General features: G+C 35.5%; 1 protein-coding gene across 4 annotated transcripts; it reads left to right on the forward strand.

Moving 5' to 3' along the window:
* Nucleotides 1-669: 669 nt before the first annotated feature.
* LOC111988112 (MDIS1-interacting receptor like kinase 2) lies at nucleotides 670-8,814 on the forward strand. Of its 4 annotated transcripts, none has more exons than XM_065761334.1 (3): nucleotides 670-3,146; nucleotides 3,358-3,750; nucleotides 8,609-8,814. In XM_065761334.1, exons 1-2 carry the CDS (start codon nucleotides 971-973, stop codon nucleotides 3,732-3,734), a joined length of 2,553 nt encoding a protein of 850 aa, XP_065617406.1. In that variant the 5' UTR covers nucleotides 670-970; the 3' UTR covers nucleotides 3,735-3,750; nucleotides 8,609-8,814. The 4 variants fall into 4 exon arrangements, with proteins under 4 accessions (XP_065617406.1, XP_065617405.1, XP_065617407.1 ...); XM_065761333.1 differs by lacking the exon at nucleotides 8,609-8,814 and adding an exon at nucleotides 4,149-4,394; XM_065761335.1 differs by lacking the exon at nucleotides 8,609-8,814 and adding an exon at nucleotides 4,149-4,394 and having other exon boundaries at nucleotides 3,415-3,750.
* Nucleotides 8,815-11,493: the final 2,679 nt, after the last annotated feature.

Here is an 11,493-nt window from a genome sequence, read left to right on the forward strand (position 1 = left end):
TCTTCCTTTCTCTGATCAGAATCTATACTTGTTTTGCTTAGTAAAACTGTATTGAACATAAACAATCATCAATCATCCACTAAACATGCCATCCTCTGTTTCCATTTCCCTTGTTATATTAGTTTGGATTACTACTATCATAATCATAAACCATGCGAGTACTACTGATGCAAAACCTCAATCATCGTCACTAGCCCAGGAATCAAAGGCTCTGAACCAGACTCATTGGTGGGGGTATCATAGAGAAACAATCTTAAGTCCTTGCACGTGGGACGGTATCGTTTGCAATGATGGTGGAAGCGTGATACAGATCAACTTAAACAAAACAGCATTGCATCTGCATGGGCAAGCCTACTTAAGCTCTTTCAACTTCAGCTATTTCAACTTCTCTTCATTCCCAAATTTGGTCCGATTCAAGCTAGTAGAAGTGGGGCTAAGGGGGGCCATCCCACCAGAGATTGGTGGTGTTTCTAATCTCACTCACCTTAACTTATCTCGGAATTTTCTTTCAGGTGAACTACCTCTCTCACTCGCAAAACTCACTCAATTAGAGAAGCTTGATATTTCTTTCAATCAGATGAGCGGTCCAATTCCCTTAGAATTGGGAAACCTGAGAAGTCTTGTTGAATTATACCTGGGTGGAAATTGTTTCAGTGGTACGATCCCTTCAACTCTTGATCTTTTGACTTGTCTCACTCATCTTGATTTACATTCAAATCAAATCAACGGTACTATCCCCTCTGAAATATATAATCTGAAGAATTTGAAGGCTCTGCATTTTGATAATAACAGTCTTTTTGGTCCTATTTCTTCAAAAATAGGAAACTTGAAAAATGTGGTTTCTCTAAACCTTTCTCATAACTTGCTCATTGGTCCACTTCCTCATACTTTGGGTTGTTTGACAAACTTGACCCTTCTCTCTCTTGGTTCCAACCAAATCAGTGGCCCCATTCCCCTAGAAATAGGAAACATGAGAAAGTTGAGGCACTTGGATCTCCATAATAATTGCCTTACTGGTAAAATACCTTCAACTCTTGGTCTTTTGACTTGTCTCACTCATTTTGATTTACATTCAAATCAAATCAACGGTACTATCCCTTCTGAAATATATAATCTGAAGAATTTGATGGCTCTGCATTTTGATAATAACAATCTTTTTGGTCCTATTTCTTCAAAAATTGGAAACCTGGAAAATGTGGTTTCTCTAAACCTTTCTCATAACTTGCTCATTGGTCCACTTCCTCATACATTGAGTTGTTTGACAAAATTGACCGTTCTCTCTCTTGATTCCAACCAAATCAATGGCTCCATTCCACTAGAAATAGGAAACATGAGAAAGTTGAGGCACTTGAATCTCCATAATAATTGCCTTAATGGTAAAATACCTTCAACTCTGGGGAAATTGACCAAATTGGATTTTTTAAATCTTGGTGTCAACTTTCTTGTTGGTAAAATACCTGCAACTCTAGGGAACTTGACCAAATTGGATTTTTTAAATCTTGGTGTCAACTTTCTTGTTGGTAAAATACCTGCAACTCTAGGGAACTTGACCAAATTGGATTTTTTAAATCTTAGTGTCAACAATCTTGTTGATAAAATTCCTCCATACGTGGGTCATTTAACCAATTTAAGCTATTTGGATATTCATTCAAATCAAATAAATGGTTCAATTCCCATGGAAATAAGGAATTTGACAAATTTGGTTTTTTTGGATCTTGGTGTTAATAATCTCTCTGGTACAATTCCTCCAGTCTTTGGTCCTTTAGCCGCATTATGCTATCTGGACATTCATTCAAATCAAATAAATGGTTCCATAAATTCAACAATGAGAGATTTGCAATCTATGCAAAAGTTGGATCTATCAAATAACTACATATCTGGAATCCTTCCACATGAGTTAACTCAATTAACCCAATTGCAATATCTTAATCTTTCCTTGAACAAACTGTCTGGTGAGATACTGCCTAATATAGAAAATCTCTACAGTCTTTCTGTTCTAGACCTCTCCCACAACAATCTGAGCGGATCCATTCCAATTAAACTTGGAAATTGCTTTCTTTTGGGTCAATTGTTTTTGAGCTACAACCGCCTTAGTGGAACCATTCCTCCTGAAGTTTCATACCCATATAAGCTGACTATTGTTGACCTTAGTCATAACTTGTTTAGCGGAAATATACCTTTCGAACTTGGGTACATCGAAAGCTTACGACACCTGGATCTCAGCTTTAATACTCTTACTGGTCAGATTCCTGGCACACTTGTTTTCCAATGCCAAATCAATTTGTCTTACAACTACTTGGAAGGTCCAATCCCAGATGGTTTTTGGAGATATAATACACTCAAGTCAGTCATGGGCAACAAGAATTTAACCAATGACCACATCTTAGGAATACCTCATTGCTCCACAAGGATTAAGAAATTCTCAAATTTGATTAAGATCATTATTCTTGCCCTTGTTATCCTCGGCTTCTTATTACTTGGAGTTGGATTTGTGTTCCTCTCTCGCCGAAAGGTAATTGGGAATAATCAAAATGAGTGTAAAGCAACGAGGAATGGAAATTTATTCTCAATATGGAATTATGATGGAAATATTGCATTTGAAGACATCATTACAGCAACAGAGGACTTTGATATCAGATATTGCATTGGAACGGGTGGTTATGGTAGTGTTTACAAAGCAACACTACCAAGTGGAAAAGTGATTGCCCTTAAAAAACTTCACTGTTTAGAATCTCAGGAGCCAGCTTTTGACAAGAGTTTTAGGAATGAAGCCAAAGTCTTGTCTGAAGTTCGTCATCGAAACATTGTGAAGCTTTATGGGTTTTGTCTACACAACCGATGCATGTTTTTGGTTTATGAATACATTGAAAGAGGAAGCTTATTTTATGCCATAAGCAATGATGTTGAAGCTAAGGAATTGAATTGGAAGAAGCGGGTGAATATCATTAAAGGAATAGCAAATGCTTTATCATACTTGCATCATGATTGCATTCCAACAATTGTCCATCGAGACTTGACCACAAGCAACATTTTATTGAACTCAGAATTTGAGGCTTTTGTTGCAGATTTTGGCATTGCTAGACCCCTAAATCCTGATTCCTCCAATTTAACCACACTTGCTGGCACCTACGGATATATTGCCCCAGGTAAATATTTAGCTACTACATACACAAACACACTTTTTAGAAAGCATGAGATTAATGATTGATCATATGTTCACATATATATTAGAAAGATTAAATTGATGATATGTGCCAAAGTGATTGCATAATTGTCCTAGTATAGGAGGATATTTCTAACAGGTTTCTTTCTATGAGTCTTTTAGTTGTGCTCACACTTTTTTGTGTTATGTTTTAGAACTTGCCTACACCATGGTTGTGAACGAAAAATGTGATGTCTATAGTTTTGGTGTAGTGGTGCTTGAAACAATAATGGGAAGGCATCCGGGAGAGCTTATATCCTCATTAGCATCGTCATCTGCTCGACATATCATGTTGAAAGATGTCTTAGATCCTCGCCTTTCACCTCATATTAACCAAACAATTGCTCAAAATGTGGTTTTAGTTGTGACACTAGCATTGGCCTGCCTACGTTCCAATCCTAAATCTCGCCCTACAATGAAACATGTGTCACAAGAAATCCTTGTTCGGAAGCCGCCACTACTCAAGCCGTTTTATGAAATTTCAATGTGGGAGTTGATGAATCAAGAAATATATTTGGTAGACAAAAATTAGAAAAAGTTTAGATAAGGTGAGTAATCTATTTTCTTTTGGATGCTATCTAAATATATTATAGCAAAATAGATTATGCCATCAATACTAATTACATGATTACATTGTTGTAGACACAAAGGAAGCTGTACCAACCATTAGTACTACTATTAGGTTTTAAAAAAAAACTTCAAGTCGCAACATGAAAGCATAATAAAGCTTATAAAAAAATTGTTGGTGCCGCTTCATGTGTCCAACCCAAACTTTAGGCATTGCTATATTAGCCCTCACATCTTAAGTTTAGAAATCATCTTATCAGAAAAAAAAAAAAAATAAACGAACTTTAGAAATCATAATTGATTGCAAAGCTGTTATTGATTTTATAACTAATCAAGGCTCTTATAATAGCTTCCTTCCTGCTCTGATTTCTAATTGCAGGTCTTCGGTGAACCATCTTCAGTAGGTGCAGTAGACAAAGCCATCCATACCGGGGAAGACAACACTATCACTGACCAATTACCTAAAAGGGGTGGACCATTGAATAATGATTTTGTTGTATATTTCTATATTTATACCTCATCCCATTGTTGTCCTTACTACACCACCAGGATGCTGATAAGTTGTATTCTCCCAGGATTGCAAATGTGTGACTTTTTATTCTCACAATAATTCTTTAATAACGTCCTCTACGCCTAACTAAATTAATTAAATTGATATCACTGCTAGCTTCTTTACTTGAGGTACCTAACAGATTCATCTACTGCAACAACAGTATTCATTTGATTGCCACCAGGTACTATTCATCTTCGTGCCTTCACAAAAAAGTTTCCACAAACATTAATGTCCCTAAGCCTAAGGCCTAATAGTTCCATGCTTCAATGCCAAAATCTGTAATGCAAATTTCAAAGCATTTTCTACAAGCTACGAGCACATAGTTAATATATATTCCAGTAATACGTAAATTACATTTCATGCCAAATATTTTCATAAAAAGAAACAGCAAATTACAGTGTAGAAGTAAAATTCACACTGCAATTTAGAAAATTTAACAAGGTCCTTAAAATTGTGAACGCAGAGGCCACGCCAAGAGTGGCTAGAAAAGGCGGACAAAATTGCAAAATGCCTATTTTGGGCAAACTAAGTAGCATTTTGCCATTTTTCTCAAACTAATTAGGAAAATGCACCTCTTTTGAAACTCGGTGACATTTTTCAGAATCTATAGTGACGTTTTGTAACTCGACTTTCAATAAATCTAGTTACAAAACGTCACAATAGGTCCTGAAAATGTCACTATAGGCTCCTTAAAAACTCCGCTATAGGGTCTAAATCAATTTTGAGAAACTCGATTTTCAAAAGAGGGGCATTTCCCTAATTAGTTTGAGAAAGAGGGCAAAACGCTGCTTAATTTGCCCAAAAGGGACATTTTGCAATTTTGTCCTAGAAAAGGCTAAGAAAAATGTATATTGTGAGCAAGTGAGAGTAGTCATCACTAGAATATTTTTTGAACCGGTCAGAGTAACCCCCATTGAAGGAAAGAAAGCTTTACTGTTTTGCTCCTTTTATCCCAATTCTATAGATTAAAGCACCAACTTTACGAATTCGTTTCAATTTAAGACTTTTTTTTTTTTTTCTCTCCGTTATTCATTGTCGATATTCACGGCCATATTAGAGTAGACAAAAGTGAGAAGCAATTTATTAAAATTTGTGTTTCACTTGGGGCTTGTTCATAAATCAATTTGGGAGCCATTGAACAAATAGGGTAAAGAGCAAAAGCAGAGAAAAAACTTGAGTGAGGAAGTGATTACTAGAAAATCGAAATTGAACCAAGTGATTTTAGCTAAATCTCATAGAGATTTTAGGTCATTCTCGTTGTCCCTATATTTTTCTAGACAAGCTGCTCACGTTCACAGAGACAAGTGCGTGCTAGTACGTGATCGTAACTATTGAGATTTTAAGCACCTAGTTGTTCTTGAAGAAGTTTTTTATATGTTAGGATTTTAAGTTTTAATTTAAAAGATTGTTTTGTGGGGAGTTATCTAAGATTTTCGTATATGTTTAAATCTAGTGAAGTTTAGATCATTTGGATATTTTTAAGATTAGGTGAATAAATATGTGCTTTATTTTGAGATTGAATTTACTTAGTTTGGAGATTTTTTATGTTGGATATACACGTGTGAGTGAAGTCACACGTTGAATAATAATGAAAAGAACAAGTGGTTTAACAAGTCACATTAAAAATAGTGATTTGTTGAGTCAACTTGTCTCTATTTTCTTTTCATTTAAAGAGTTTTATCAGTAAAGTCACGTTGTCCTTAGGGGAGACTCGGAATGGAAAATAGAAACTCTACTCTCTAAGAGCATTAGTATTGGTGGTGTTAAAAAGCTAAATTGCTATTTTTAGCACCATAATGTACAAAAAGCGTGCTACATTGATAGTTGTATAGGTAAAAAATTTATTAAAATCAAATAATATTTTTTATTCTCCCTTTCATTAAAATAATTTTTTTTCTCTTTCTTTTTTTCCTCCATTCCAGTCGTTCTCCACTCTCACCTCTCTTTTTTTCCTCCGTTCCCGTCACAATCTCACATCTCTTTCTCCACTCTCACCCATTCATCCATCAAAGCCAGCTCCGATTCATCCATCTTCCTCACCCATCTTCAAAGCTCAGCTCCGATTTAGCCATCAAAGCCCAGCTCCGATTCATCCATTTTCCTCACCAAAGCTCTCTCTTCAATCAGTCATTGCTGACCCAAGCCCCATCACCAACCCAAGCCTAGCTCCAATTCATCCTTCTTCCTTACCCAAGCTCACCCAAGCTCTCTCTTCAATCAGCCATCGTCAACCCAAGCTTGAAGCCCCATCGTCGACCCAAGCCCGAAGCCCCATCGTCGGGTTATGTTGATTGTGTGGTGTGGGTTTTGGCGGTGGTTTCCATAGTTGTGGTTGTGGGTGCGTCTATTATTTATTGCAGTGGATATATTATTTTATTATGTTGTTTATATTATTTTATTGTATTAAAAGCTAAAATAAGACCATTGATGTTGGGTGTTTTGTAAAGTGAGGAGATAAAATAAATAAAATAATTTTTTGTGGTACCAAATTACTAAATTGGTGGTGCTAAAAAGCTAAATTGCTATTTTGAGTACCATAAACTTCAATTAGTGCCCAATAGGTGGAGCCAAAGATAAATTTTTTTGCCTTCTTGCTAACGTGAATGGCCAAGAGTAGCTATTTACCGTAGCTCAGAAGGTATAAAATAAACTAATTTTTTATTCTATGAGTAGATCTTTTCATTAAAATAATCTTTTCTATCTCCTCCTTTTTTCTCTCTCTTTTTTTATTCTTCTTTCTTCTCACCTTTTCTTCACTATATCACAGAATCTTCTCCCTCTCTCTCTATTCTCCCTCTCTCTCTATTTTTTATTTTCTTTCTTTTTCGCCGATTCAAGCCCTCTCACTTCCTCCTCTTTCTTTTTTCTTTCTTCTTCACCGTATCACAGATCACAGATCACTTCTCTCTTTCTCTACTTTTTTTCTTTCTTCTTCACCAATTGAAGCCCTCTCCCTCTCTCCCTCCTCTCACCACCACTTCGTCGAAGCGGACTGCTAAGCTGCCGCCAACCCAAGCCTGAAATTTCTTTCCAACGACCTAAGCCTAGTGGTGGTGGTGGTTGTTGTTGTTGTTTTGAAGTGGCTGGCAGAGCCCGTGGGGCCCGACGGGGCGGGTTTGGATGTTAAAAAAAACTCGTTTGTTAAATGGGGCGGGTTTGGGTTTTGGGGTTGGACCTGCGGGTCGAGTCCGGGTATAAAGAAACCCGACCCGTTGCCATTCCTCCATAAGTTACATTTCTTCAATGACATTAGCTAGGGAAATGATGTTTATATGAATTTTCTACATGAATTTTGTCTCCAATCATATATGTTTGGCATCCATAGCTAAGAAACACAAAGGACAACTCACTCGAGCTTGGTCTACAATTGAAGCTTCTGACATCTCTCTGGACTGAAGGCCAGCATTGCTAACACTGAAGAAGGCTAAAAAACAATTACTTTCATGTTATTTTTGTCTTGTGTATTGGCATTTGTTCCCATGTCCTTAATTTAGTCCGCTAATTAAGCTTTCTTTTTTGGGTTGTAAAAGGTGGAGGTAATTGTTTACATTGCCTCCATTTCACTGTTTGTACGTGTCTGTTTGGCTAGAGTTTATAAGTTTAGTTTTTGATTTTTACATTTTATGCGTAGTTTTTTAAACCTCAAATTTTTCTTACTTTTCTCACACTAGTATTATTCTCGTGTGATACATGGTTTAATGAAAATTCATATATAAGTTATTTTTTTAATTATAAAAAAAAATTACTAAATAAGTAGTAATAATGAATTGTAAAATATATAAGTAAATAATTTTAATTGAAAAAATTGTTTTAAGTTCTAATTGTTTAGAGTTTGGACTTTATTTGAAAATTCTCTTTGTGCTTTGTGTTAATTTCTTCATATGAGATATGGAATGAGTTTGATCATTCTTATTTGGGTTATGTTTAACCTATGCTCTAGCCAGCACAAACATTAATAAACAAAATATTTTCTCAATACAAAAATTTTCCTAATGATAGTCTAATTAAAAAAAAAAATCAACACATTGACAAATTAAATATAACAACCAAACCCAAAATGAAAACATACATAAAGAAAACGTGGGTTGTTATCTGGGATTTTAGTTTAGAATTTTTTGATAATAGAGTTTTAGTTGGAGTAAAAGTCAAAACGTTGGGTTTTTTATTTATTTATAAATAAATAAACGAACTTTAGGAATCATAATTGATTGCAAAGCTGTTATTGATTTTATAACTAATCAAGGCCCTTATAATAGCTTCCTTCCTGCTCTAATTTCTAATTGCAGGTCTTTGGTGACCCATCTTCAGTAGGTGCAGTAGACAAAGCCATCCATATCGGCAAGACAACAATAGCACTGACCGATTACCTAAAAGGGGTGGACTATTGAATAATGATTTTGTTGTATATTTCTATATTTATACCTCGTACCATTGTTGTCCTTACTACACCACCAGGATGCTGATAAGTTATATTTTCCCAGGATTGCAAATGTGTGACTTTTTATTCTCACAATAATTCTTTAATAACGTCCTCTACGCCTAACTAAATTAATTAAATTGATATCACTGCTAGCTTCTTTACTTGAGGTACCTAACAGATTCATCTACTGCAACAACAGTATTCATTTGATTGCCACCAGGTACTATTCATCTTCGTGTCTTCAACAAAAAAGTTTCCACAAACATTAATGTCCCTAAGCCTAAGGCCTAATAGTTCATGTTTCAATGCCAAAATCTGTAATGCAAATTTCAAAGCATTTTCTACAAGCTACGAGCACATAGTTAATATATATTCCAGTAATACGTAAATTACATTTCATGCCAAATATTTTCATAAAAAGAAACAGCAAATTACAGTGTAGAAGTAAAATTCACACTGCAATTTAGAAAATTTAACAAGGTCCTTAAAATTGTGAACGTAGAGGCCGTGCCAAGAGTGGCTAGAAAAGGCTAAGAAAAATGTACATTGTGAGCAAGTGAGAGTAGTCATCACTAGAATATTTTTTGAACCGGTCACAGTAACCCCCATAGAAGGAAAGAAAGCTTTACTGTTTTGCTCCTTTTATCCCAATTCTATAGATTAAAGCACCAACTTTACGAATTCGTTTCAATTTAAGACTTTTTTTTTTTTTTTTTTCTCTCCGTTATTCATTGTCGATATTCACGGCCATATTAGAGTAGACAAAAGTGAGAAGCAGTTTATTAAAATTTGTGTTTCACTTGGGGCTTGTTCATAAATCAAGTTGGGAGCCATTGAACAAATAGGGTAAAGAGCAAAAGCAGAGAAAAAACTTGAGTGAGGAAGTGATTACTAGAAAATCGAAATTGAACCAAGTGATTTTATCTAAATCTCATAGAGATTTTAGGTCATTCTCGTTGTCCCTATATTTTTCTAGACAAGCTGCTCACGTTCATAGGGACAAGTGCGTGCTAGAACGTGATCGTAACTATTGAGATTTTAAGCACCTAGTTGTTCTTGAAGAAGTTTCTTATATGTTAGGATTTTAAGTTTTAATTTAAAAGATTGTTTTGTGGGGAGTTATCTAAGATTTTCGTATATGTTTAAATCTTGTGAAGTTTAGATCTTTTCGATATTTTTAAGATTAGGTGAATAAATATGTGCTTTATTTTGAGATTGAATTTACTTAGTTTGGAGATTTTTTATGTTGGATATACACGTGTGAGAGAAGTCTCACGTTAAATAATAATGAAAAGAACGAGTAGTTTAACAAGTCACATTAAAAATAGTGACTTGTTGAGTCAACTTGTCTTTATTTCCTTTTCATTTAAAGAGTTTTATCGGTAAAGTCACGTTGTCCTTAGGGGAGACTTGGAATGGAAAATGGAAACTCTACTCTCTAAGAGCATTAGTATTGGTGGTGTTAAAAAGCTAAATTACTATTTTTAGCACCACAATGTACAAAAAGTGTGCTACATTGATGGTGGTATAGGTAAAAAATTTATTAAAATCAAATAATATTTTTTATTCTCCTTTTCATTAAAATAATTTTTTTTTCTCTTTCTTTTTTTCCTCCATTCCAGTCGTTCTCCACTCTCACCTCTCTTTTTTTCCTCCGTTTCCGTCACAATCTCACATCTCTTTCTCCACTCTCACCCATTCATCCATCAAAGCCAGCTCCGATTCATCCATCTTCCTCACCCATCTTCGAAGCTCAACTCCGATTTAGCCATCAAAGCCCAACTCCGATTCATCCATTTTCCTCACCAAAGCTCTCTCTTCAATCAGTCATCACCAACCCAAGCCTAGCTCCAATTCATCCTTCTTCCTCACCTAAGCTCACCCAAGCTCTCTCTTCAATCAGCCATTTTCTACCCAAGCCTGAAGCCCCATCATCGACCCAAACCCAAAGCCCCATCGTCGGGTTATGTTGATTGTGTGGTGTGGGTTTTGGCGGTGGTTTCCATAGTTGTGGTTGTGGGTGTGGCTATTGTTTATTGTAGTTGATATATTATTTTATTATGTTGTTTGTATTATTTTATTGTGTTAAAAGCTAAAATAAGACCACTAATGTTGGGTGTTTTGTAAAGTAAAGAAGTAAAATAAATAAAATAGCTTTTTGTGGAGCTAAATTGTTAAATTGGTAGTACTAAAAAGTTAAATTGCTATTTTTAGCACCACGAACTTCAATTAGTGCCTGACAATGGTGGAGCCAAATATAAATTTTTTTGCCTTCTTGTTACCATGAATAGCCAAGAGTAGCTATTTACCGTAGCTCAGAAGGTATAAAATAAACTAATTTTTTATTCTATGAGTAGATCTTTTCATTAAAATAATCTTTTCTATCTCCTCCTTTTTTCTCTTTCTTTTTTTTTCTTCTTTCTTCTCACCTTTTCTTCACTATATCACAGAATCTTCTCCCTCTCTCTCTATTCTCCCTCTCTCTCTATTTTTTTTTCTTTCTTTTTCGCCGATTCAAGCCCTCTCACTTCCTCCTCTTTCTTTTTTCTTTCTTCTTCACCGTATCACAGATCACAGATCACTTCTCTCTTTCTCTACTTTTTTTCTTTCTTCTTCACCAATTCAAGCCCTCTCCCTCTCTTCCTCCTCTCACCACCACTTCGTCGAAGCGGACAGGTAAGCTGCCGCCAACCCAAGCCTGAAATTTCTTTCCAACGATCTAAGCCTAGTGGTGGTGGTGGTTGTTGTTGT

The sequence above is a fragment of the Quercus suber genome, unplaced genomic scaffold, assembly GCF_002906115.3.
Source record: "Quercus suber isolate HL8 unplaced genomic scaffold, Cork oak 2.0 scaffold_406, whole genome shotgun sequence".
Classification (NCBI taxonomy): domain Eukaryota; kingdom Viridiplantae; phylum Streptophyta; class Magnoliopsida; order Fagales; family Fagaceae; genus Quercus; species Quercus suber.

Excerpts from the sequence above, each read along its gene's own strand:
- LOC111988112 (XM_065761334.1), top strand. The coding sequence starts at position 971 with ATGAGAAAGTTGAGGCACTTGGATCTCCATAATAATTGCCTTACTGGT. Across the intron at positions 3,147-3,357 it reads CTACGGATATATTGCCCCAG|AACTTGCCTACACCATGGTT; the intron begins GTAAATATTTAG and ends GTTATGTTTTAG.